This window comes from Cyrtonyx montezumae, unplaced genomic scaffold, assembly GCF_038088225.1.
Source record: "Cyrtonyx montezumae isolate F1298 unplaced genomic scaffold, pur_monq_1.0 scaffold_18, whole genome shotgun sequence".
In the NCBI taxonomy this organism is placed as follows: Eukaryota; Metazoa; Chordata; class Aves; order Galliformes; family Odontophoridae; genus Cyrtonyx; species Cyrtonyx montezumae.
The window spans coordinates 757,252-784,611 of NW_027071914.1; the positions used below are offsets into that span (position 1 = coordinate 757,252).

A 27,360-nucleotide genomic window follows, 5' to 3' on the forward strand; every position below is an offset into this window, starting at 1 on the left:
AGAGGAGAGGAGAGGAGAGGAGAGGAGAGGAGAGGAGAGGAGAGGAGAGGAGAGGAGAGGAGAGGAGAGGAGAGGAGAGGAGAGGAGAGGAGAGGAGAGGAGAGGAGAGGAGAGGAGAGGAGAGGAGAGGAGAGGAGAGGAGAGGAGAGGAGAGGAGAGGAGAGGAGAGGAGAGGAGAGGAGAGAGGAAATTTTTGCTCTGATCTGGGCGCAGCCGGGGCTGTTTTGCTGCTGCTCTTTAAGTGGTTTCACTTATCTCTTTCCTCCTCCACTACCTGAGGTTTCAGACACTCCGGGGAGATGTCTCCATTAACCACAGTTTTCTCTGGCAGTTATATTTCATTACCAATTCTCCTTCAGCCAATCCTTCCCAGCTTTTGCCGTTGTTATTTTTACTATGATTTTTTCACCAACACTTTTTTTCCAGCCGTACTTAACCTGGCCGTGTCCCTTTAAATACCACGGCCTGGGCAGAACAGGGGATCAGTCCTCTGACAGGAGCTAAAGTCCTGTTTGATCTGGATTAGATGCTGATTTTGCTTACCAGACTAAAGACCGAGAGGGACCACGCAGTGCCTGTGTTTGCACAAACCTGCCTGGTTGCATTCCTCCTCTTCCCTGTGTCCAGCTGGGGGTGAGCGCAGCGTTGCGCTCTCGGCTCAGAACCACGGCGGAAAATGGTCACTTTGGTGGCAAAAGGAGAAAATGGAGGTGGAAAGCAGAGCCCACAGCCGTGCCCTGCACCCAGCAGCGTGTCACCCTGCTCCTGCCTCTTCCCCCACACATCGCTCCCTTTCTCTGCCCTCAGGATGAGCTGTTCCTGCCCCATGTGGCCCCATCCCCTGCCCTGGGCTGGGGTCCATCCCGCATCCCTCACTCTGCAGGGCATTGCGGCCACGCCAGGCTCCCGCAGAACAGCCGTGCCGCCCCATCACACAGGCACGTACTGCCAGCAGAGCCAATTTAAACCTCCCCCTGCGGCTGTCTCCGTGTCGAAATGTCAGGGCTGGCCGCGAGCAGCGAGTCGTGCCGCCGCCAGGAGCCCAGCATGCCGGGAGCTGGGGGAGCACAGACCAACGTGGAGTGGGGGCTGCGGGAGGAGCCCGGCCCACACCCACCCCACAGCCCACGAGCCCCTCTCCAGTGATCTGGTGACTGTGTGCTGCCCCTGCTTGTGCCATGTTCCCCACCAGCCCCCAGCTGGTGCCGTGCGCCGTCACGGCTGCGCCTTGCAGGCGGTGCCAGCCCCACATGCCACGCAGGGCTGTCTGCAGCCAGTCCAGCCTTGGCCTTGCTATCATGGAGTCACAGAATGGCTGGGTTGCAAGGGGGCTGGCTGCCTCCCCCACCTGACGCTGCCCAGGGCATGGGACACCTCCAGGGATGGGCACTCACACCTCTCTGAACTCCAGTGCCACGGTCTCACCACCTTCTGCGCAATGAAAGGGAAACTTGATGTGCTGAGTGCTGTGTGATGGGACAACCTGGGGCACAAGCGCTGCACCTGCCTGTACTGTTCAGGGGCGGAGGGACACAGGATCCCCAATCCCCCAGTCCCAGGCTGTTGGCAGCCCCACTGCAAACCCCACGGGCACTGCTCAGCCCCGTCACCCGCTGCCGCTCCTCTGCTCAGCCAACACCAGCACTGTGCCATGGCCAAGACGCTGCTCCCTCCCTCCCTCCCTCCGCACTGTGTAGAGGCCACAGCAGTTTCTTCCTGATACCGTGGCATCTCGCGTTCAGTAGCCTCCTTCTGCTGTCACAGGCCGACCTATTTCTCACAAATCCTGACTGCTCTGCCCTTAAAGCATCCTGACGTAGGGCTGGAGCTGGCCTCGGTGCAATGGCAAGGCCGCGATTAGCGGGATTGGTGAGAACTTTGCAGCCTGCAGACAGCGGCTGGAGGGGCCATGGGTCGGGGGCCCATGGGCTCGTCAGGTTTAATCAGAGCATGCTCCTATAGAGAACTGGGGGCAGCACTGCTCAGCCCCACACCCACTGCTCTGTGCCACGGGGTAGAGGATGGAGCAGGGGGAGGTGTGCCCGACACATCACAGTGCTCAGGACTGCCAGGGCAGGGAGGAACCCACATTGGGAACGGGCCACAAAAGAGATGAGTATTCTTAGCCCAAATATGAAAAACAAGCAGCTATCTGGGGAAAACTGAGGCAGAGATGGGAACTGGACCCCTCCCCGTGCAGCCTCACTGGTGCCCAACTGGGAGCAGGGCAGAGCTAGGAGCTGCCACCCCGGGCCCCCAGCAGTGCCGGGCAGAGGCGGGCGCTGGGAGGTCACGCCTGGCCGGCGCTGCTCGTGGCCGGCCTGCCATCCGGCTCAGCTGCGGCACATTTTGTTCAGTGCTTCCTGCATCCCGCCCCAAGCCTCACACGGGGAGGGGGGGTGTGGGTCAGCAGAGGGCCAGGCTGCAGCCCCCACTGCCCTGCTAGCAGCATGGCTCAGACCTCCCTGGGCACAGCATGGTGGCACAGCAGCTGTGTCCTCTGCTTCTTTATTTCTCCCAAACCTATTTTCCTTGCTGGAGGAGGCTCTGCCCTGTGTGTCCAGAGCAGATGGGAGTGGGGGCAGCCGGGGCGAGAGCTGCTGAAGATGGGGCCTGGGGACATCTCCCCTGCAGCCCCAGGCACTGCCCTCTGCCCGGCCTGGCAGCTCGCTGCCTGCAGGACGGAGCCCACTCACACACTGCCCCACTGCCCCCTCCCTGGGGCACACATCTGGACAGCAGATGCTGGAGCCAGGACGAAGCCCGGCTGCATCCCTTTCCCAGCAGCCCCCATCCCCAGCATGGCGCAGCATGCCCTGTCCCACTGACCATGCACTGCAGGAGCTGTCCCAGACACCAGACATCTGCCCCCCACCTCACTCACCTGGAGGAGCTCCTTTTGATGCATGCAGTTGGAACTTGTCCTGACAGAAGGGTCACAGTGCAGTTACCTGTGACACACGAATCCTACCTGCACAAAGGGCATGCACCCGTGGCAAGACTCCAGCACGACAGGTCCCCCCCAGCCTTGCAGTGCTGTGAGGAGCAGGGAAGCCACCCCATGCTAGTGCCAGCAGCTCCGTGCCCTGCCCGCCCTCGCCCCACTGTGTCCCCACGCAGCCTCCAGCAGTGCTCCGTGCCACACTGCCTGCCTGGCACACACAGCACGGCAGGCAGCACTGCTCGAGACGTGGACGGGGTGAAATAACAGAGCTGTGAATAATGACACAAAACATGCATTCATTTTATTCACAAAAACAGCCTGGATTGCTAAAACATTACAAACAGCATTTCAATTTAATGATGTAGAGAGCTGGAGACGGGGATTTGAACAGAAGAGAAATATCACTTTTCGTAACTGCTTCAGCACAGGTCCTGCAATATTGGTTTTATTTTAACTTCAGTAAGTTTACAAAAATTGCTTCTAGGAGTGAACCATTGCGGTTAGGAGCTTCTCTGTACGCGGTGTTTCTTGTTCTATATTAATAAACTAACAATGACAATTTTTTTCCTTTTTTTTCTTTTTTTTTTCCTTTTTGAAATTCTTTTCTCCTTTTTCGAAGAGCGCCATTTTTGCAGCAATTGTTTCCTTCTATCCTTCATTCAAACCTCTTGCTGGTTACACGCACGCAGGTGAATGGCGAGGAGAGGGGTACTACATCACTTTAAACATATTCTCATTTATAAACATGAAGTTGAGGCATTCTAGAAACTATCCACTCTATTGTATGACGGGAAAGAATCAAATAAAAAGTATAAATGAGGGTGCAATTAAACAACTGTGCTAAATTACAGTAGTGCTTATTAGTAACTAGATTTTAAAAGGTTACTGTAAATTTACATTCCCTACACAAGTACTGCATCTTTCACACATAAACAACATCAACACCAAAACACAGAAAGAAACTGATTGTCCATACTCTGTCTATTAAGTCTTGGTACTTTACAGATCCATTGTTTTTTTCTTTTAATTATTTTATTTGAAAAGCAGTTAAATGTCTGACTAGGACTCGAAGATGTTAAACAAACGCAAAAAAAAATATATATATAAAAACAGGAATGAAATTTGCGAGAAAATATTTTTGGTTCTAAAGAGACACAGGTGCATCCATTCATTTCAGCCAAAATCCCTTGCCTGAGACAACACAAGCAAGCAGTGACATTGCACTTGGATGACAGAGCTTTGGGATTCCCGTTCCTACTGAAACCATCTGAATGCAGCTCCTGTAGGAAGCATCACCTTCTGGAAAGGAAGAGAGAAAGGGGAGGGACAGGACAGAGGGACAAGGCGTTAGGCGGGCAGCTCCGATCCCTGCGCTGTGGGGCTGAGGGGCTGAGGGGCTGAGGGGCTGTGGGGCTGTGGGGCTGGGATGTGGGGCCACAGCTGCTGTGGCCGTCAATGGGCACCCAGCCCTGCCCTGCCCAGGCCCAGCTCCCGGCCAAGGGGACACCGGGCTGCACGCAGTGCCAGCAGCACCTGCAGGGTGCCCCTCTGCCCGAGCCCTGCAGCTGCAGGGGGAAGCCCTCCCAAACTGTTCCCCGTGCCATGCAGGCACAATGGCACAACCTCCAACTTCCCCTCAGCACATAGCGAGCACAATGGATGGGCGGGCACAGGGCAGCCTGCCCCCCATGCTGCATCACACAGACAGGCAGCAGGAGGGACCCAGCACCCGTGCACGAGGCTGGGAGCAGCCCAGGCCCTGCTGGCAGTGGTCAGGAGCTGCTGAACACTGCTCCCAGTTCATCCCAGGAATGCAGGTGCTCCAGCAGCAGCCAGTAGCCCCACTGACCGCCACCATGGCACCCACAGCCCCAGCAGCACCTGCTGTCGTGGTGCTGGGCGGGGGCAGGGGACTAGGGCTGCTGATGTGGGCAGCCCCGAGCAGGGCCACCACAGCCCCCTCCTGGGAAGGGAGGGAAGCTTCGTGGGGCAAAGGCCCTGAGAGACTCTGTGCCCCTCAGGGAGGAGGGCCCAGAGAGAGGTGGGAGAGTGCCAGAGCAATGGGTGCCACGCGGTCAGCAAGGAAACGTGCCTCAGGGGGATGGCAGGCCACAACCGAGGGCACCCACGGAAGTCCCCTCCTTGCATTTCTCCACACCCAAACAAGCTCGGGACGGCAGTGGCAGCAGCCACAGCACTGAGCCAAGGTCTGGCAAGCACATCCCTGTCCCAGCCCAGCCAAACCCTGCCAGGCCATGGCGAGCAGTGAGGAACCACCGCGACCTCTGATGCCATGTACAGAACAGCTGGGAGCTCCCTGAGCACACGTGCTGCTGCCACCACAGCAGGAGATGGGTGTCTGAAGCACCATTTCTCCTGGTGAGCCCCTCAGGTCCCACGCATCCCAGTGGTGTCGCAGTGGGGAACATGGCACTGTCACAGGGCCGCCCTGCTCCCAGCCCTGGTGTCTGGGACGAGCTACAGTCCCTGCAAACCGTAACCAAGTGCCTGAGGAACACAGGTACCATCGGCCTGTGTTGAAAAGGCCAGAGCCAATGAGGCCGGCAGCTGCGGCACCACGTCCCAGCCACACTGGGTTCACCCACCGCGCTGAGCCCAGGGCACATAGCAACAGACTGACAGCAAGAGCCAGCTCTTCTGCGAGTCCTCACCCATGAGAGGGAGGACAGGGAGCTGCTAACAGTTCTGGAAGGATGTGTGTGAGACAGCTCTCTGTTACCAAAGGACAAACAGCTCTAGCAGGGCAGATCTTCCATCACCCCACAGTGTGACAAAAATCGTCACTCCAGCATCAGCAGGAGCACCATGGTCACCCCACCAAGGATGGAGGACAGCACTGTTGAGTAAAATCTGCACTGTCTGTGTCCTCCACATGCCCTACAGCTCAGCAGAAAAGCCCAGGACCACTTGCCCATGACTGGCAGGGCCCAGATTAGCCCGGTGGGTGCAAGGCCGTGCAGCCATCCACTTCAAGCCCCTGACCTGCCTGGCCAGCCCTACTGCCTCATCCAGCAGCCTCTCCACCAGGACACCAGCAGCGACTGGTTATTCAGGCTCTTAAGATGTGCAGATAAAGCTTAATGGCGGGACAGGGACTTAGCCTGATTTTTATGCTGCCATAAAGGTTTAATTCTATTTTTTTTACTGCTTGATTTTAGATCAATGTTTAATCACAGCTGCAGCCCCTGTCCAGGCTCTCTGAGGACGCTGCTGTCCACACGCGTGGCCGGCAGATGGAATGGCCCAGGGGGTCACTGCAGGATGCTCCTCTGCCACTCAGCACTGCCACAGCCCCCGTGCTGGGATGACGTCTCACTGAAGCCCTATGAATTTCCCAGCCCAACACCATCATCGCTGTGTGCCAGCAGCCTGCCGGGAACCTCTGCCCACAGCACTGCCCACCACCAGCTCCACAGGGCTGCGGGGCATGCAGGGGCCCTCAGGCTGGCCCAAGGCAGAGCTAACGTGGGCTGAGGCAATGACACAGTTGATGCTGGGGCACCAGCCAGGGTTCCGGTGCCACCATCCCAGAGGCACAGGGCCGCAATCTCGTTCAGCCCTACCAAGGAGAACGCGTGGCACAGGCTGACAACCTGGCCAGGCTGCTGCAGGAGTGCCTGTGCCAGAAAAGCAGATGGCCCAGCATCACCCGCCTTCCTCAGCCTCAACTGCCCTGCACCCAGGAAGGGTAGGACCCAGTCCTACCAAACTAAAGCCCTATCTGAGCAGCTCCAATCTCAGCCAGATGTGGAACAGGAAAACAAATCAAGGGGGTGAGCGTTTCATGGGCTCCCCATGCTATTTATTGTCCCCCAACCAGCGCCATGCTGGGAGGAAGGAGTGGCTCCTCCGGCTGATGCGAGCTCTGATTCTATTGACCCGCTTTAGGACTCTTCCGAAGAGATGAACTTTTTTTTTCCTTTCTCCCTTTTTCCAGATCACTGACTCAGCAAATTAGAACAAGAATATAATTTAGCAATACAGCGGTTTTTGAAAGACACAGTCCCCCCTCTCCTCATCCCCACCGCCCAAATAGATTTTTTTTCCCCTTCATGATTCATTCAGAGCTGATGCTAATTGAAAACGTGGGACGCAGTTAAGGAAACAGTGGGCTATCTCTTTGGGAAGAGCAGCACACAGGCCATGCCCTCGTGCCTGCACGATGCAGTTGATGTCAGGGTGACTTCTGGCCGCCGCCAGCTCTGCGGGTGCACTTAGCAGCAGCAGCAGGACAGGGAGGCACAGCAGACAGCTGGAAGGGCTCCCACAGAAACCACACACAGAATGTGGGGGATCTGCAGAGGGGCCTCAGCACAGCACAGCCCCTCCCCAGGGCTCCAAGCCCCCACCCACATCGCACTCACTCAGGGGACCATGTGCCTGAGGGATGCGCATAACCCGGAGGAAATTCCAGCCCATCCCATGACACAAAGCATCTGCCCGTTCCTGCAGTCCCCACACCAGCAAGGTGCCTTTCAGCACAGCAGCCCCCAGCCCAGTGGGTAGGCCAGCAGCTCCAAGGCCAGCATCACTGCGATGGCACAGTCCCCACAGCCACAAAGCATCACCCTGCAGAGCGTGGATACAGCATGTGCAAGGGAATCGAGGGGATGCTGAGCACAACTTCCAGAGCAGGGCTGCATCTTGCACTGCAGCAGACATCCCAGTGCCACTGGGAACACGTACTCCAGGTGGCACCTGAGCGAGCCCCACAGATGCTCGAAGCAGCACTGCCCCAGCGCAGACACAGCCCTGCATGCCCAATGTGCCCTGCAGCCACTTCCCAGACAAAGACAGGGCTCCCTGCTACTGCACAGAACGAAGGGTGAGCTAAAGGACTGGGTTCCAGGTGCACCTCAAACAGCTTCACACCCCTACCGCCCACAGGCTCTTGCCCTACCGCTGCCCTGCCATCCTCCGACCCAACCACCAGGTCAGCAGCCGCTGCCTGGAGCGGGAGCAGCAGCACTGCAACCCAGCGCTGCTCAGATGCTGACAAAGGGCCCCCAGCACCAGGTGTCCCCGGCCCTCAGCCGAGGGGGCAGGGACAGGGGCACTGGGCAACGTACACAATTCGTGGTGAGAACTGTTAATGGAAAAGAAAAAAAGTAGGAAGTACCAGGTGTTTTATTATCTAGGGCAAGATCCGAACCCAGGAGAGCTGCCCGAGGAAGGGTTAGGGTGCCTGACAGGGGCCGGTTACCTCCAGTGCTGCAGAAGGCTTCTTTTTGAGTTCTTCACATTTTCGGAATTTGCAAATCTGGTGGCCAGTTTTGCGATTCCTACAACTGCTGCACTGCTCGCAGTTTATCCGTCTTCGGCAGGGCGGGCACATGCCACATCTTTTCCGTTTCTTTTTCCCCGAATTGATGGCAGATGCCAATTCATTCTGCATTGGATACTCTGCCAAGCCAGCCATATGGAGCGCGCTCTCTGCCAGAAACACGCCAGCAGGGGTCATAATGAAAAGGCCTGGGTTGATGGGAAAAGCCCCCAGGTAAGGAAAATCAGAGGGGCTGTTCATTGTCTCTGCAGCTGAGACTGCCTCCATATCAGAGATACCAGTCCCATGGTCGCCTGCTAGAGGAATATGCTCCTGTACCACTCTTTTGAGCATTTCTGTCGACTGAGCAAACTGTTGTAGGGCATTCTGTCCTTCTGAGGAGATTTCTGCCACCCTGTCTAATTTGCTCAGCATACTAGAGATGTTTTTGTGCTTTGAGGTAGAATTACTTTTATCCACAGTTGCTTCGTTGCCATTAGTTAAGGGGTTGCCTTTCTCTGAATGTTCGCTTACTGAGCTGCTGCTACCAAAGGTGGAATAGTGGGAGAGCGGACGGGACTTCTTAAGACTTTTGTTCAAAGGTTCACTTATTATTCCACTTTTGTTCCTCCTCTCGGAGATGATGGGGGGATGAGAGTCATCTTGATTATTTTTTTCCGTCTCTGGCTTGTTCCCAGTGTCTTGATGGGAGCCCGAATTCGACATGGTGCACGGAGCGGAACGACAAAGCCAAACCAAAAAAAAGCACCCCCCAAAGCCCAAGCAGAAGACCCCCGAAGCCCTTCTTGCAGCACCAACACACCAGCCGCCGGACAAAGCTCACACGGGAGCGCTCATGAACGGGGCAGGTCCTCCAGGCTTGGCCGCAAAGGTCTTCAGCACAGTTTCAGTGCAGAGACATACTCGGCGGCTCTGATACAAAACATACGGCTCTGGAAGTAGAAAATAAAAGAGAGTTAGTACTGGCAAGAGTGAACGGGCTTTTCAGAGCAGCTCTTCCTCCCCCTGCCATGAAAGTCTCAGCGCCACAAACAAAGAAACTCCAGGGAACAGACCTCGGTGGAGATCCGTTCTGCTGCTCTCTAAAAGGGTCACCGTCCAGACAGAGATGGGGGGCACAAAGGGAGCCCTGGCCCAGCAGCAATTCCACCGCACTGCTGAAGGGCCCCCAGCACTGCCTCTCCTCCCCCAGGGCCCGGAGCCCCACGGCAGTCACGAGGTTCCCGTCCTGCTCTGCTCCAGCAGCGCGCAGCCCCGCAGGGCCGGTGCGTGATGCAGGACATGTGGCACGCCGCCTGTGGCTCTGCTCACCATCTCCCTGGGCCCTCGTCTCCAGGGCAGCACTCAGCCTGGCTCCAGGCAGAAGGGAGGCGAGCCGCATAATGCACGGCCTGCCAACCCATCAGTGCCATGCCCCACGTCCCCTTCCCACGCGTCACTGCAGGGAGGTGATGAGAGAGCCCCTCGGCACAGGTCCCCGGCAGCGCCGCAGCCCTTGGGGGCTCAGGGGCAGCTGGGCCCGGCGTGGCCGCCAACACTTGTTGTGAAATTCCTCCTCCTCCCCTCCCGAGCACGCACGCATGCACGCACGCACAGGCACTGCCAGAGTAATCAGGCTTTAGAGAAAAGCTCCAGGGCTTAGCGGAGCAGGAACCCATGTCCCCACCCCAGCAGCAGCTGGGGGAGGGTAGTGCTGGAGGGGGCCCCTCGCTGGTCCCACTACCCTGGGGAGGGTCGGGCGCAAGTAGGGAGCGCTCCTGCAGCCTCCCCATGCAGTCCCCCCCAGCCACAGCCCCACATGCACAGAGCTCTGCAGGACCCCACGCCCCTCGGCACAGCCTGGTGCTGCCTGCTCTGTGCCACAGCACAGGGTGCTGCCTGCGGGCGAGCGCAGCAGCAGAGCCATTGGATGCAGACGGGGGCGAGGTGCCTGTGCCAAACATCACATTACTGGAACAGGAAGACAGCCCATCTCACCCCGACGCAGAAGAGAGCTCGCCTGCGGAGAAAAACACCCCCACCCTCGCGCTAAAACCGCTTGCTTCAGCTGCTGTGGGATTTAAGATGCAGCGCGGATCGATGCAGGACTCGGGTTCCAGCCCGCAGCTCTCCGATTCACGTGGGAGGGAGGGCTGCGGTGCAGGACAGCCTGCCCTTCCTGGCCGGCAGCCACGCGGGCAGCGCCGTGGCACAGCCAGGCCGGGCAGCCAGAGGTGGGCAGCAAGGTTGCGGGGTGCCGGGCAGCAGCAGCAGGCCCCGGCCAGCTCCTGCAGCGTTGGGATGGGTCACACCTCAGTGACAAAAGCTGCCGGTGCTGGGGCCAGGAGGGGAGCGCGGCAGGAAAAGCATCTAACGGGAGGATGTGAGATAAAGCAGCCCGGCGGCATTATCTCACGCCCGCCTGCGACCGCCTTTCCTGCGGCCCTTCTCCTCTTCCGCCCCTCACAGAGGTGGCCCCGCTCGCCCCACACTGCCCGGCCCTGGCACCGAGCAAAGGAGGGGATAGGGCTGTGGATCTGCCGAGCATGGCCCAGTGGGCTTCGGCCTGCGGCAGTGCAGGCACCACATGCCCAGGGTGGGAGGACGGGCAGGGGTCGCCAGCCCCACCACGGCAGCGCAGAGTACCAGCACTGCGTGCAGGGAGCACACACAGAGGGCTCGGCCCCACCACCTCACGAACACCCCCAGGGCAGTGGCAAAGTGCCCACCACTGCTCGGCAATGCAGCGGTGGTCTCATCCCCAGCTCTGTGCGCACACGGCCAGGCCTGGCTGCCCGGTGGGGATCTGCAGCCGCAAGCACCCTGCTGGATCAGCCCCGGATTTACCAGCCTGCCAAGCTCACGCTCCCGCTCCGTGTAATCTGGTGGAGCCTGAGCCGCCGCTGATATCGCTCAGACACCTTCTGGGGCTCTCTGTTGAGCTCCTGCCCTTAAACCTCCACCACGTGCCGTGCTGCAGGACAGCAGGAGCATCCGCATCTCACACAGCCAGGGCACAGTCCCACCCTGCGGGGCCCCAAGGCCGGCAGGCTGCGGGCAATGCAGCAGGCAGGGCAGTGGCAGCAGGCTTCTCCCAGCCGGAGCAGCTCCCTTCCCAGTGCCCCTGGGCCTGACCCCCGACACCAGCCGTGCTCCCAGCAGCCCCATGCCTTCATGCCCATCCTCATGCAACACTGCACTGTGGTCTGTCTCCATCAGTTATTTCCAAGGGCACATCTTCCCCTGCTGTCGGCTGCAACGGCTGGCCGTCTGTGGCTGCCCGCAGCAGGAACCACTCCCCGGTCCCACCCCACCGGGGCCCAGCACCGCGTCCCCTCCACAGCGCAGCACCGCTGGCCTGCGCAGCACCCAGCTGCCCGATCTCGGCCCTGCACCACACAATCCCACCATTGTCCCACGGCTGCACCACCAGCTCCCGCCATCTGCGCCCGCCTGGCGCTGCCTCGCCCCGGGGTGCCCACGGGCAGGGCCCCCCCAGCATCGCCCCACGCCCCACCGCCCCAGTCCCGCGTCGCTAATTTGTGGGAAGGGGGGGTAGGGGGTGGAAGGAATTAATTATCTTAATCCCGTCTTTATGGCTGACCCCAGGAAAGGCAGAGCGGGCCCCCCCGGCCCCGGCCCCCTCCCTGGCCCCCATCCCCTGGGGAAGGCGCCGTGCGGCGTCAGCTGGGTCCCTGTCAGAAGGTGCTTAGCTGCAGCGCGGCATTAAGCAGCATGTGATGCGTCCGCGCGCCCAGGTCTGCGCCGCGCGGCTTAGGCTGGAGGCGTGCCAGGGCTCAAGGGGACCCACCAAGGGCGGGCAGGCCCCCAGCCCAGTGTGCAGGGTCCAGACAGCCCCGCTCAAGGCAGCCCCGAACCTGAAGGGAGATGCCCCGACACCAGCGCTGCCCTCCTGGGAGCAGCAATCCCTGCCACCGCTGCTGCCTCCCGCACGCTTCACCCCAAAGAACCCAAACTCCACAGACCGGGCACCCACCGCCCCATCCCTGTGCTGGCAGTGCTCCAGCCCCGAAACTCAGAAGCAGAGGATGCCCAAGTGTCGGCATCGGGCACCGCAGCTCTGCGTAGCAGGAAGCGTTTATCGGAGAGAGGAGCAGAGCTGAGTGGAAATGACGGGCGGCGATTTCCAGCCCCCTGTGCTATTTCACTGCCTGCTGCCTAGCATTACTGGAAAGCAATCAGCTCCCTCAGATGTAAAAACTCTTGTCTTTAAAAATAACTTCTGCTTTCCTTTAATTTTAAATAAATCAATCTGCTCCCGTAAGAGCCACCGCTCGTTCAGCCATGCATAGACACGAACGTAAAGAGAGAAAAGAAGAAGAAAAGACGAAGCCGAGGTGCTACCAGGCTCGAGAGACAAAGGGACAAAAATTAAAAGTTCAGCTCTTTAAATTCCGGGAGCACAGCTCCCTCCCCATTGTGTGCTGCTTGGTGGGCACCGGGGCCCGCCATTGTCTGGCCGGCAGAGGTGGAGCAGACGGACGACGGAAGGGAAACCAGCGTCTTTTCAGCCTCTAAAAAGGAGGCACTACGTGGCTGTAATTGTGTCCACCGCAGGGTTTTTGTCCCCGCTTCCTCCCCCTCGCCCCTCCCCGCGCCTTCAAGGCACGGCCAACAACCCGGCACAGCCCCCACCTCCTCGCGATGCGCTGGGACAGGCGGACAGACAGCTGCACGGACAGGCAGACAGGAGGACAGGCAGACCCCGCTGTGCTAGGGCTGGTCCTCACCAGGGCCCACAAGTGTCTCTGCTCTGACCTGGAGGCATGGGACCCACCAAGGCCCCAGCTGCAGAGGAGAGCTGGGCACAGGGATAGAGACCATGGCACTGCCACCTCCGGGCTGCTTAACAGCCAAAGGCATGCAGGGAAACCAAAGGGAACCAGGGATGAGGGGAGAAGCGAAGGCACAAAGGCTGCATGTCGCTGCAGGACATCCGTCCAGGGGCTTTCTTAATGGTACCTGGCACCAGGCACAGGTACCACCAGAAAATGCACAAGGGCATCCTTCATCTCTTTGTTTGCAAGTCATCACTGTCAACCCAACAGACCGCAAGCTCTGGTCTTCCCATGCACCTTCCCAAAAACTGGTCCACCCAGAAGCTCTGCTCGCAGATGCACCAAGTCACCGCCACCCACTTCAGTTTCTTGGGGCATCAGGAGAGGACACAGAGGCTCAGTGTGGTCCTGGGCGGTGCTGCAGGTGGTGAGGTGGCCGGTGCTGTGACAGGGCACCAGATGGGCGCTTCCACAGACGTGGTTCATCTCCAGAACATCCTTACAGGGACGGCAGCAGCAGCCGCTCCGCTACCGAGGTGGCACGGGGGGACGCTAAGAAGCCAACTCCTGAATTAAAAAAGCTATGGAAGATTAAATCCAGCATCTGGAATTAGCCCTGAAAGCAGATGGCACATCATCATGGCGCACGGAGTGGCTCCCACCAGCCTCCTCCTCACAGACAGCCACTCTCCAACCATGGTGCCTCCCAGCAGCAGCTCACGGTTCATCCCAGCCAGGGATGGGTGCTGGGACCACGCCACCTCCATGCACGTGTTCGGCTCCGTGTGCAGAAGGCAGTGCCACCTTCATGCTGGCTCCTGCCTTGCACAGATGCACTCAGACCAAAAGAAAAGCACCCTGGCTTTCCAAGGAGCCTTTGACTGCACCAAGCAGACTACCATGCCACCAGCACCTCCATGCCGGTAACTGGAGCCCCGTCCTTGTGGTGCCAGGAGCAGCTCTGTCTCCTCCCTTCAGTGATCCCTGATCCAACCCGTCCAGGTGCACAGCCACTGCCACAGGGACCCGTGGGGCTGCCCCACGCTGCCCGGCTGGGGAGTGTGGCTGCATCCTGCCTTTGAGGGGCAGTAGTTATGGATTACGGAGCCTTAAATGTCAGACGACCAGGCGCTCCCTCGAAATCCACTTATCTCCGCTGCCACTTGGAAGGGCCAGAGCAGGGCGGTTATGGAGATAACGCGATTTGAAACGTCCATCCGAGTGTTTCAGGGCTCCATTTGCCCTGTGGACAACTCCGGGCGACTCCTCCCCCTCCTCTGCTCACGCAGCTGCTGCCCGGGGACGCAGTGAAGGCGAGCACGGCCACGGCCAGCCCTGCAGCCTGGGGACAGCGGGGGCTGGCAGCATCACCTCCCCCAGTGCGCTCCCCGCACGGCTCATCCATCCCCCCGTGCCAAAGCTGCGCCGTTCACTGCCCAAATCCGAAAACGACTGTAACTAAAACCTACCAGATTGAGACTCGGGAAGGCCCCCCCCGCCTCCCCCACCTCCCTCCAAATGGGATTGAACAGATCTGTGTTTGCAAGAGCCGATCTCGCAGCCAAGCAGCATCTGACATTCACGCGCCGTGGCACGGCTCTGCTGGGGAGCGCTTCCATGCTCGCCCACTCCTCAGCGCCGTCCCCCACCCGTGGCCACAGGAGGAGGCAGAGCTCTGAGAGCAGCACATAAACCCGCTGAGTCCCAGATAATGCCACGAGGTGCTGCATACCCCAACCAGCCAGCAACTGCCCTGTGGGTACAGCAGACACAGCACATCCTGGAGACGTGGTCCCAGCCCAGCAGAACTACCTTCCCCCAGAAGCCCCCAGACCCTCCAGCACAGCCCCACCACACTGCCAAGGGAGGTGACAGACAGCACTGTGCGGCTGCAGCACACGGACTCGGCTGAACGACCCCTCAGGAAGGGCACTGGGGACGTTTGCTGCCTGCTGGGCATTGGCACATCCAGCAAACAGAAGACACTTAGCCCACGGTTTGCAGCACCCCGGGGCAAGAGCGTGGCACCACAGCAGGCACTGCTATGCAAGCACTGTGCGCAGCCAGGGCGTCCAAGCAGAACTGGCAGAGAGCATTTCAAAGGAAGGGACTTGGGCCCTCTGAGTGGGAGGGGACACGCGTGAACCAAAGGAGGTTTGGCAGACAAGCAGCCCGCCCATGTGCCAGCAGTCCTGCAGGGAATCCCCCTGCCAAGCTGCCCTGCACGGCCCCGGCACCCCACAGGAGCACTGAGCACTGCAGAGGGACCCCTGCCCGGGGAGACCCTCGCAGCCCTGAGCCATGTGAATCACCATGGTTAACAGATGGGCCGATTAAAGCATAAATTATGTGGGGTATAACTGATAACTGGGTCACAGAGAGACTGATCAGCAGCAGCAAAGCTTCTAAAAGTTAATTAAAAACAAAGTTGTAGGGACAGCAGCATGGGAGTATTTGTCAGTGAAGAGCCCCACACCCACCAGCACCACCTCCCCAAGCAGCCAGAGCACCAAGGAGGCCCTGCTTGCCCCAGCTCTCAGCATCACGTCCCATTATAACCTTGTGAGGGCACAGCACAGCCCAAGGAATGCTCAGGACCCTGCAACCTGCTCCACAGTGATGCACCACCACCCAAACGCAGGGACCCAGCCCAAAGGGGCCACAAAAGGACAGCAGCAGCAAGGGCGTGGACCAGGCAGCCACCCTCTGCAGGCTGACGAGGACGTGGGCATCTGAGGAGACCTGGGAGCATCTCAGCTGCCCACACCAAAACCACCCCCAAGGGCCAGGCTGCACTGACAGCAGTGACACGTGCCATCACCCCAAAGGCAGCCCTGTGCAAGGCGCACGGGCTGCTGAAGGAGTCGTGGGGGAAGCAGCGGGGTCCACAAATGGCAGCTATTGACAGATGTCTAATAGCACGCAGAATAATCCCGTCTTCCTCTGGGAGGATTCGGGTCGCCCTTGCCCTCACTGGGGGCTTATCCATTGTCTGGATCTGCTCGTGGCTGTTATTTTTGGTCAGCACCATGTTTCACTTGGCCATGCTCACATAAGGAAAATAGGAAGAAGAAAGAGAAAGAAGAGGAAGGCTGATGGCCAGGGCGGGGTGGGCACAGTGCTGCTCCATGTTGCAGTGTCCACAGGCCCAGCTCAGCACAGGAGCTGCTCTGAGCCTCCGAGGTCTGCACCCAGACCCCCCAGCCAGGCACAGCAGGGCTCAGGGGGGCAAGGGGAGCACAGAAGCTGTTGGGACAGAGGAATTAGCTGTGCCCCAAGACTCGGTGCTTCTCAGCACCTAGCTGGCCGCCTCGGCAGCAACGCGCAGCACGGCCCCGCTCACTGGGAAGGCGCAGTGCTGCGCTCCTTTGTGCGTCGGGCTCGCTTTCCAACGCCAAACATTCTGCCTGCAAAGCACTAAGACAATGAAAGGCTCCCTCCCTGCTCAGTGGGCTCTCACTCCTCCCGCCCTGCTTCCTGCAAGAGATCGAGGGCACGCTGCACAAAACCGACTCTCCCGAGCCTTCCCTGTGCTCAGTGCCACTTGTCATTCAAGCAACCCCGTGGCCTTTAAGCTGCCAAGGTACCAGAGCTGCTCCGGAATCGGAGTTAGCTCAGCTTCTGCCCTGGAGCAAGGAATCTGAAACACTGCCACTGGAAACGAAACAGAGCATCCATCATTTTTCTTGCCAGGAATATATCCAGCCTAAAAAGAAATACTGCCTGCTAAACAGCCAGCAACAAAAGCCCTCAATTTCACCAGCAAAGCAGAGCCCAACATCTCGCCTATCGGTCATTTCCACTCTGCTCCTGATTGCCTGCCCTTAGCGGCGGAATTAAAAATCACCCGAACCAAAAAGAGCAGCAAAGTGAGGGCCGGGGGGCACAGAGCTGCAGGAGGAGGGCAGGGGGCTGGGGGGAACGGTGGGCCCCACCCAGGATGCTCCAACACAAACTCAGCAACTGGGAAGAAAGGACGCAGGTGGCAGAGCCGGGGCTGGAGGGGATGAGCGCTGCCTGGCTGAGACACAGAAGCACCCAATAACGCAGCGCAGCCGCTCCCTCCCGTGAGCCCCGCTGCAGGGGGCAGCCCCCAGAAGCCCCCGTGCCCGGCCCACGAGCTACCCCCAGGCAGGCAGCCGACACCCTGTCCCCTCCCCAGGAAAGGAGCTGTGGATTCCCAGCCAAACCCAGCCCCCAGCACAGGCACGCCAACCTAAATATCTGCGAGAGGCTCTCCCCTCCATGGGAACAGCCACTATACGCAGAGTTCACATGCCCCAGCAATGCCTGATTAAACTCCCAAACTCCCAGGGAATACCCCTGAGGCTGTCTGAAGATAAGCTAGAAACTAGACCGCTCTCAGGAAACATAGGAACTGGGAAAGAGCAATCACATTTTTTTAAATCTACAATAACACAGATCAAACCCCAGCGCTCCCAGCTGGGCAGCAGGCGGCTGCTCGAGCTCGGCAGCTCCCATGCTAAGTGTGTGCTCCTGGGGTGCCCCAGCGCTGGGGTGATGCAGGCTGGAGAGCCTAGGCAGGCAGCTCAGGACACCAGGCTGAGCCAAGACACTGCTGCATCCCCACTGCCACCAACCCAGCCCCAAAACAGTCTCAGTGTCAGCCTGGGGTCAGTGAAGACACGGGAGTACAGCATGTGGCACCGTAGGTGAGCGGGAGCATCACTGGAGAAGCAGCAAGGAGATGACAGACAGGTAAGGTTGCCCAAGGGCCTCCTCCCTCCATACCTGCTACAGACCACAGTGCACCTCGTTCCCCAGGGAGTGGAGCCACAAAGCTTTCTCACCACAACTGCCAACAACAATCGATGGCACCTAGATCCCCTAGTGTGAGTGAGAGCAGCCAGCTCCCGGCTGCCTGCTGCTGGGCTCTGGGGACAGCAGTGGGAGAAGGTGGGACACCACAGCCATGACACCAGTGGGGGTGAGGGAGCCTCGTTCAGAACTTCCATCCTTCCACCCACACATCCATGTATCCATCCCCCCATCCCCCCATCCCCCCACCCCCCTTCCCTCCCTCCATTCCCATGCAGGGTGCAGCACTGTGAGCGCACACGGACTCTGGGATGGATGAGTGCTGAGCTTCACCAGCTCACACTGCCCAAGTGTGTGGGACGAGCCCCACCTCAGGCTTTCTGCTGGGTGTTCACCAGCTCCCCTGGTTCCTGATGCTTACTGAACCGAAGATAAAGGGTTTCTCCCTTCTTTCTAGCTTACCAGGACAGGATGGAAGGCAGGAGGATGGGAAGAGTCACTGGGAAAACATGTCCCAGAGAGATGGTGGCTGAGACACTGAGTGGTGCAGTGCCTCCTGGATACAGTGGAACAGCAGCAAGAGGCTGTGCCAAGGAGCCCCAGTGTTTGTCTTCAATCTGATTATGAGTTAGGTAGGGTGAGATAGATTTTCACTGGGATCTCAGACACGGTGCCTCATCAAGAAAGCACAGGTGGCATGGGCAGATACCAGAGACCAAGCTGTGGCCACCCGAGAGCAGGGTGGAAGGAGCGAAGGCACAGCACAGCACAGCACGTGTGCATGAGGCACGTGGCTGGGCGAGCCGTGGGATGCACGGCATGGAGCAGGGTGCAGAGTGGGGGTGATGGGGATGAGCTGCTGCTCACAGGAGGTGCAGAACAGACAAGAGCTGAGGAGAGCTGCAGATCCATGCCACTAGCACAGAGGAAAGATGGCAAGGGATGGAAGGAGCTGGAGGCAGCTTATCAAACAGGAGCTGTGATTTGAGGAGATGATTACAGACTGTGAGTGCTGTTCTGGAGAGAAAGCACCGGGCCCTGAGCAGCTCTTCACCCAAAGGAGAGCAGCATGGCAGAGCCGACAGCTGGCAGCTGAGGCAGACGAACCCGAAAGTTCCACGAGGCCTCCAGCAGCACACACAACCAGCCCAGAATGCACTCACAGAGATGCTGGGGCTCCACTCAAACAGAAGGGGCCCTGCTGGGAGGGGAGCCCAGGCAGCACCGCTGCGACATGTTCAGCACCGTGGGACTTCCACCCACATGCAGAGGGTAAGCAGTCCTGGCCCAGGGGTCCAGGGGTCCGCAGCTGCAGCCGGACTTAGGTGTGGGTGTGAGAGCTTCTGCCTGCTCTCCCTTCCCTGACGGCTCAAGTGGAACTGGATGTGTCTGCCACCACCACAGCCTGCCGTGCCACACTGCCCTGCACACGTAGGGCTCGGGGCCCCCAGACAGCTTCCGAGGGCAGAAGGCCCTGCAGGAGAACACCTGCCCTCGCCCACAAGAAGGGGAAGATCCTACACGTGCCCATTCCCACTGACCACGGCCACCTCCATCCCACAGGAGGGAATGTCCACAGTGACTCTCCTGCTCTTCTGCTCACTATGAGAACCCTGGTGAAGGACACTGCACACACACAGTGGAAGGCACTTTTCCATTCCAGGCCTTCACAAAGACTCACCCTGCTTTCTTCCCTCCTTCACTCATTTTTGACAAGTCTGACATCCAGGCTAAGGGCAGCTAACAGTCCCGGTGTGCCCCTGCAGCAGACTGCCCTGTGCTGGGACTTGGGGCTGCGGGCTTAGGCGGTTTTGGTGAAGCAGTGCAAGTCCCCCACGCAGCCCCTGAGGCGCAGGGTTCACTGAGCTCTTAATGGGCTTATAGAGCTGCTGGGCTGGCCTGCTACCCCAGCACAGGGCTGGGCAAGTCCACCCAGCACCGACTGCACAGTGCTCAGCCCACCCCAAGCCCTGCCCTGGCCCTGAGCAGCCTCACACAGCCCAGAGGACAAAGACAGATGTATCCCCAACCAGCTGCCCCCACATTAATCCCCCCGCCACCAGTCCCCAAGGACACGGGTCCTTCTCCGGCCCCAAGCAGCGCTGGCCTTGTCACTGCCATCCCTGTCCCCTCGTCTGCCCTGCTGACCCCGGGCAGGGTCGGGGTGCTCGATGGGAAGCCCAGCTGAACAGCCCCAGAACACCGACCTGCTCTTCCAGCGCAGCTCCGCACTGTCCTGCTGCTCTCCTGCCATGACAGCTCTGCCTTTATGCTTTAACAGATTCTAGGGACTTGGACTCCCTCGTGGAGATTTGTGCCTGTGGGTATTTTCAGAGGGGAAATATATATGTAAAAAACAAAACAAAACAAAACCTGGGCACACAACGGAGCTGCTGCGATTTCCATATCAGCTGCTGTACATGCACATGGCATGGAAAAATCCTTAGGAAATTTCTGTTAGAAAAAAAGGAGAACCAGCACAACACTGAGCTCGCTGGACACAGCATGCCAGGAGGGGCTGACAGAGCTGTTACGGTCTATTGGGCCAATAATCCACAAACTAAGACGGATTTATTGTACATGGCAGATCGTAACAGCTCCAAAGAAACCATCACTGTCTCCTGTGCTTAAAATTCACTTTCTTTTGAAAAAAGGGCCAAAATATGGCTTTAGAAGATAAGATGCGTAGTTGTACCATTCTGTGACAGACAGAAGCCTGTGCAAACACATATATGTTTTTATATATATAAATAAATAAGGTATCTGCTCCTGCAAAGCCAGCAGTGCTGCATTACTGGCTTGGCGCGCGGTCGCTACTGCTGGATTACCAGGCTAGGTTTCACCTCTGCTAGCAAGCGGGATTTGCAAGGGCATTGTTTCCACCGCAACATTAGCACCGAGCACACGGGAAGATAACAGCACTGGGCTCCATGGGACGGGGGCCCTCAGAAGGAAGAAGGCACGAGCCCCCAGGAGCGAGGCCATGTCAGGGCACACCGGCATGCTGGTGAGCTCAGGCTGGGAGTGTGTAAGAAATAAGGCAGAGCCCATGCCACCTTCCATGGCTCTGCTTCTGGGCACCGCGTGTCCCTCCGGAGCAGCCCGAGACGCACGGAGGAGAGGGGTGAGACCAAGCCTGCAGTAATTGCAGCGTCTGTTCAAACCACTCCAATGCTGGAAATCACGCTGGGCCCGGATGAAAGCTTACAGTGCGGATGATCATATCAGACTGGGATAAAAGAGGATAAGCTAACAGGTTTAGTGCACAGCTTGTCTGAGTTGGTGCTGCCGCGGAGGGAGGAGCGGAGGCTCCCGCTGACCCCGGGCTCCCAGCACGATGCACTGCCTGGTGCTGCAGCAGCACCCAGCCAGCGTCCCTCAGTGGGGCGGCACTGGGGATGGAGACAGGCACATCATCCGTGGGGTCGGGTAATGCCACGCACTTCTCCCAATGAGGCAGCCCCCCCCCTTGTCTCCACCAGCCCCCAGAGCTCCGGGTCCTCAGCCGAGGTCATCCTCAGCAGCCAGGGACTGCAGTGGGGGCAGCGGCACTCAGCGCTCCGAGCAGCACCGAAACTGGGACACACAGGGACAGCCACCCTGCAACAGCGGGCAAGGATGGGGCTGGGGGTGATGCTGAGCCCTGGGGCAGGGAGCAGGGATGTGGGGTTGGCCGCTGGGGCAGGGAGGGAAAGAAGGGGGGGGGGGGGGATTGGACTGGCTTCCCGCGCCGCAGAGGGAGTTTAGCCGAGTAATTAGAGCAGGAGGCTGTGAGTCAGCAAACGATGCGTAACCTCGCCGATGTTGACAATGAGGCAAAAGATGGCAGTTTCGACTGAGAGCTCCCGATGAAAGGGCATATTTATATATGCAAGAATCAGAAACTCCGAACAATTGCACGGCTGGTGACCCGCTCTGCAAAACACGCTACTCTACAATGACTGTCCAGCTGCCAAATATTTGACGGCTTTAAAAATAATTGGAAATAGAGACGTGTTTGCAGCCTAAACCTAAAGGAACCGGGCAGCGGGAGGAGGGACGGGGCCGCTCTCAAAAAAATAACGACAGACGGGGGGAAGCCGCCCGCCCGCCTCTTCCCCAAGGCCGCAGAGCCGCTGAGCGCTCGGCTCGGCTGACCTTGACAACGCCGCGCTTCAGATGCCCTAGAGAGAAGAGCCGGCTGCCGCCGAGATCCTCCCCGCACAACTGCCACGCCACTGGATTTATACCGAGGGCGAGGGCCGGCCTGGAAGCAAATCCCGGCTGCAGCCGCGGCCTCGTCCCTCCCCGGGGCTGCAGTCAGAGGCAGCAGCGCAGGTAGGGAATGCTCCTCCCCCACGGCGCAGCAGCCCCGACGAGGAGAGTTTAATTAACCCTGGAAAGCGATCGTTAACCATCCAGGCCGGGGAATCGATGCGGAAGGGGCAGCTCGCTTCGGAGGGACCATCTGCTCCGGGGAGGGCGCGCCCGCCGCCCACCTGCCCGCGCCCCACCGCGCCCCACCGCGCCCCACCGCCCGCTGCTGGTGCCCCGCCGCTCGCGGCCGCGCTGCGTGCGGGAAGAGCCAGCCCCGCCGCGGGCGGCAGCCCCAGGCACCGGCCGGCCCCGCGCTGCCCCGCGCCTCTAATCTCTCTTCCCGTAAAGCCCCAGGTCTCCGCACCACGTGATTTCCTATGTGCCGCAGCCCTTGCTCCAAATACCACCTCTCCGGCTGCCGCGCGGCCCCGCGGCTCCAGCCACGGCTGCCGTGCCCCACGCCGGGACGCTGGGCACGAGGGCTGAGCCGCGAGCCCAAGCACCAGCACGGCCCTGCAGCGGGAAAGCGCTCTCCCCGTGGGACCGAGGTCGGGGGATGCTGCTGCTCCCCACCCCGTGGGCACCCTGGGCCAAACCCCACCTGACAGAGATACGGGGCTGAGGGGGGGGAGGGAAGGGTCACAGGGCTCACATCTAAATCTAGAGGGTCACAGCTCAAATCTAAATCTAATCTGTGTTTAGAGGGGTGACGTTTTTTGCTGCCAAAGTCACAGCCTCTTCTTCCTCCTGTCCTTGGGGGCATTTCTTCCCAATCCTGAACAGAGCAGGGTGCAGCTGGACAGGGACAGGCAGCCCCAGAGCCACGCAAGCCCCAGCAGCCCACAACCACTATGCCAGGAGCAGGGCAGAAAGCCCCAGTGCTGCCCCATACCACAGCCACACTGCATCTCCAGTACAGGGAGAAGTGGGGCTGGTGGCACTGGGGCCTGACCCCATCACAGATACAACAGACCCGCACTGGAGGCTGCACACAAGCAAGGCCTCCACGCAGACAGAGCACAGTGCCCCTGGGGCCTGTGCCAGCATCTCCCACCCCAGTCCACCCCCACCCTTGCCACATCCTGCAGGGACACAGCAAGGTGAAGACCCTCAGTTGAGTGCAGACCCCTGGAGCTCCCCGGCAGGCAGGGACGGCACAGCACAGCCCTGGCACCAGGAAAATCCTGCCCCTGTCCTCCCCGTCCCTGGGGGCAGCAGGCTGCACTCAGCTGCTCCGCTCCCACGAGCTGCCATGAGAAGCAGGGTGGCAGATGGGACCTTGGGACGGCCCTGCCCAGAGGGATTAGAGGTGACTCGCACAGAGCTGGCTCGTGCCCTCACTGCCACCCATCCGTCCCTGATGCTACTCGCGTTGGCGAGCAGTCCCTGTGCCAGTGCGATGACACAGCCACAGGAGGTGGCTCTCAGAGGGGAAATGGCCGTGCTTCACCCCTTCAAGTTTCCACTTGCTACAGCAACGCCTATTCTGCTTCCAGCTGGCATCACAACAGCTCTGGGCAGGGAACAGCCTGGCCACCGGGGAAGGGGGGACCCTGTGTTCCCCAGTCCCGCAGCAGCAGCACCATGGGCTGGCACCCAGAAAAGCTCCAAGAGCACTGCTGGCACGCTCAGTCAGTGCTGGGAGGAGTGCTGGGATTCCAGTTCCACAGACCCTCCCCCCCCCCAAGGGGCATCTCTGCACCTCAGGGAGCAGTGAGGCACATCAACCAGCCACACGTGGACACGGGGTTCCTGAGGCCTGCACCATTCTGCAGAGTGTGGCCTGCCTGCAGCAGAGGGCTCGCACCGCCATGCACATCCCATGTACATCCCACCTCCCCTGGCACAGGACGGGCTCAGCAGCCATGCACAGCAGGTCAGCCCCCCTGGTTCCTGGAGGAGAGGAGTTGTGGCAGCTGGAGAGCCACCCTCCTGCTTTCTGCAGAACAGGGCCACGATGCACAGCCCGTATGGAGGGGTGAAGGCTGCCAGGATGTGCAGAGCTCTGCTTTCCTCCCAAAGTGCACCACAAACCTGGGAGATGGGTCCCAGCTCCACGAGAGGATCCCCCTCAGCCCTGAGCCACAGATGCAAACATCTGGTGGGAGGAGAAGGGAGCAGGGTGGAGATGCACCAGGGGCACCGCCCGGCCCTCTCGCTGCTCAGAGTACAGCTCAGAGCCATCCCTGCTTCCCATCAGAAGACCCCTCCAGCCCCACAAGGACGGATGTCCCAAAGACTCCTGGCACCTTACAGCCCCCCAGTGAGGCAGCACAGTGGGACACAGCTTCACCTGATGGACACTCAGCACACAGCTGAGATCCCGGGTCCCAGCTAATCCCCAGAGCTCTGCGGGGAGCCCCAGGCCCATCTGTGGGATGAGGCTCAAGGCACACGGGAGTCTGATGCACGGGAGAGCTGCAGCCAGTGGGGCTGATCTGCTCCCACCTCCTCAGCTGCTCCGAGTGTTTTCCAGCCTTCCCTGTCGAGTTCACGTCCTTTCAGATTAGCTGCCGCAGCCACGGCCTCGCAGCGAGTGTCAGGTACTGCAAGCATTCAGCTGCTCGCAATTACTGGGGCACTCAGCTTGCGTGGGGGACAGCAGCTCAGACGCTTCCACCCGCAGGAGCCCCCAGCACAACCAGACCGGGGGGTCCCAGCCCCCCAGGCCGCGTGCCCCTGCTCCATCCACCCCCCCCTGCTCCTGCCAGAACCTCCGACAGCGCGCTGACTGCCGGCTGCGAATCCATCCCGCCTTAATCTTCACGGTGCATCAGCACGGGGAAAAAACAGCTTTTTTTTTTTTTTTTTTTGACAGTCTTAATCTTTACCTGGGGTCATATTTACTAATCCTCCCACTAATCTCCCAACGCCTTCACAAATAAAAGGGCCCGTCCTCTCCGGGCTGCGTGCCCCGCGGAGGTGCGGGCACAGAGCGGGGGAGCAGCGACCTGCACCCACCGCCCAGAACCGCTTCGCCGCATTCAAGGTGACTCTGCTTTTCCTATTAAGACGGCTAATGAGTGCTTGTAAAGGCTCTTTATTTAAGGAAACAAAACCTGACGTGGCGAGGAGGGCAGCACGCAGCGCTAGGCAGATCAGGACGCATCCATGGATGGAGACGAACCTCCAGCTCTCATCCTGACCCATGGGAGCTCAGACACCGAGAGGAGGGATGACAATCTGCCTCGTGGGAAGGCAGGACCCGTGGGAAGGCTGTCGGCCAACAGAGACCCTGAGAGCAGCGTGTCCACACCTCCACACGGCGCACAGCCCCAGGGGCAGCGCAGCTCAGCCCATTCCCAGCACAGCTCAGCCGCAGCCCCTTCCTCCATCGCGCCTCTGCTAAAGGCCAGGCCCAAACATCGCTCGGTTGCTCTCTTTGCAAAGTATTTCGACACCTACGTGATAAAACAAACTCATCAATAGAAACGCCCTGACGGCTGGCTTTCCCCTTCCTTCCTTCCTCCTCCGCACGCATACCCAGCTGCTCGCTTTGGAAGCGTCCATGTGCGAACACACAGCTTCTCCCGAGCCAAACGGCGTCAGCCTGGCACGGCTCGCCGCGCTGGCGCAGTGCTGCAGGCAGCGGGAGGGGAGCTCTGGGACCGGGCAGCAGCCAGGTGCCACCCGCCCATGGCAACGGAGCCCAGCTGGGGGCGGGGGGGTCACTGGGGCTTCATCCTGCCACCCTCTGAATGCCGGCAGCTGCATCACATCCCTCTGCCTCAGTTTCCCCACGTACACTGGCCCTGGGACTCTGTCCCTCTGCCCTCCTGGCCGAGCCCCTTCCCACGCGAGCAGCAGCGGGTGCCCCTGGCTGTTGTGCCCTGCGATGTGAGTGGCTCTGGCAGCGTGGCCCTCCCGGATGTGTGGCCGCACACGCTCGGCCGCAGCCGGCACCTCGGTGGAATTTGCGAGCTGTCCTGACGCATTACAGCGCGAACGCCTCGCGTTGGCTCCCACTCCCCCGCCATGCCGGCCCCCCCCGGGCAGCTCCTCGAGCTGTCCCTGGGGCCGCGGGGAGGCAGGGGGGACCGCAGCTCCCACAGGCAGAGGGACATGAGGCTGTTCCCAAAACCTCCCCCTCCTCATCTCCCGCATTGATTTTCCTGCCCCGGCTTTAAATAGCAACTTCAGCTGAGCCGGAGCGCTGACAGACTCCCACTGCCTCCTCCCGCGGCGCAGCGCAGCGCAGCACCTCCTCATGCAGCCCCCCCGGAGCTGGGCCCCGCCGCACTGCCAGGAGCAGTGCCCCCTGCCCCAGGCCCCCAGCCCCCTCCTGGCAGCTCTGGGAGAGCAATGATGTCATGAATGGCTCTGCACAGGGTCAGTGTCCGCACAGGTGCGGGGCTGAGCGGGGCACCTCACAGGGCCAGACCCCCAGGAGCTGCACAGCCTGCACCCTGTGCCCACCCACGCCAGGCCCCACTGCCTCCGTGGGGCGGCCCCACTGCCCTTCCCCAGCAAGGGACCCGGGGCTGGGCCCCACCAGTGGCACCACAGAGCCTGCGGGAGTCCCCTCCCCAAAACACCTGTCATCCCCCCCCACCCCAAGCCGCCCCACACCAGGCTGCGCCATGTCCCGCACTGTGCCTGCACCATGGGATGCTCATGGGAGAAGGAACGGGAGAGGCGAGCTGGAGAGGAGTGTGAAGGAACGCCTCCTGCGTGCTCTGTCCGGAGCCAGCGAACGAGGCCATATTTCAAATGCTTCGCATACCTCTGGCCATCAGATTAGTGAGATGAAGAAGGTAAAGCAGAGGGCAAGGCGAGCGCTCCCAGAGCAGCCACCCTCAGCCACGCTCACAGGGTACAGAACTGGGGAAAAGTCCCAGCAGCAGCACACAGGGAGCCAGGCATCGCACGGGGACAGCACCAGTGTCAGGGGGACACCACAATGACGGGTAATGGCCACGGCCCAGACCTGGGGGATGGGACCAGGCCAAGCTCCACGCAGCATCCGAGCGCACAGCTCCATCTCTCCCCCTCACCATGGACCCAAAGCTTCACCTGAGCACAGCACCACTGGAGCCCCCACTGCTCTGCTACACACATTGCCCCAGCACCAATTCTCGGGCTCCTCGGCCCCTCCAGACAGCAGGGACACGGGGACAGGCTGCAGGGACAGCCAGCGCTGGGGCCAGGGCCATGAACCGGGAGCACCCATGCTAACAATGCTCAGCATCACACAGAGGCACGGTCAGGAGGTGCCCAAGCAGCACGCTCCAGGCTCGGGGCTGGACTGCAGACAGCTC

General features: G+C 60.0%; 2 protein-coding genes across 2 annotated transcripts in view; both read right to left on the reverse strand.

Annotated features, from left to right (window-relative positions):
• LOC136047353 (histidine--tRNA ligase, cytoplasmic) overlaps positions 1 to 27,360 on the reverse strand; it is a 513,020-nt gene that overhangs the window by 375,598 nt on the left and 110,062 nt on the right. The gene's annotated exons all lie outside the window — the stretch shown is intronic.
• CXXC5 (CXXC finger protein 5) lies at positions 3,089 to 8,965 on the reverse strand. Its single transcript, XM_065734406.1, has 2 exons — positions 8,169 to 8,965; positions 3,089 to 4,243 (listed from the first exon to the last, which is right to left on the reverse strand). Exons 1-2 carry the CDS (start codon positions 8,952 to 8,954, stop codon positions 4,199 to 4,201), a joined length of 831 nt encoding a protein of 276 aa, XP_065590478.1. The 5' UTR covers positions 8,955 to 8,965; the 3' UTR covers positions 3,089 to 4,198.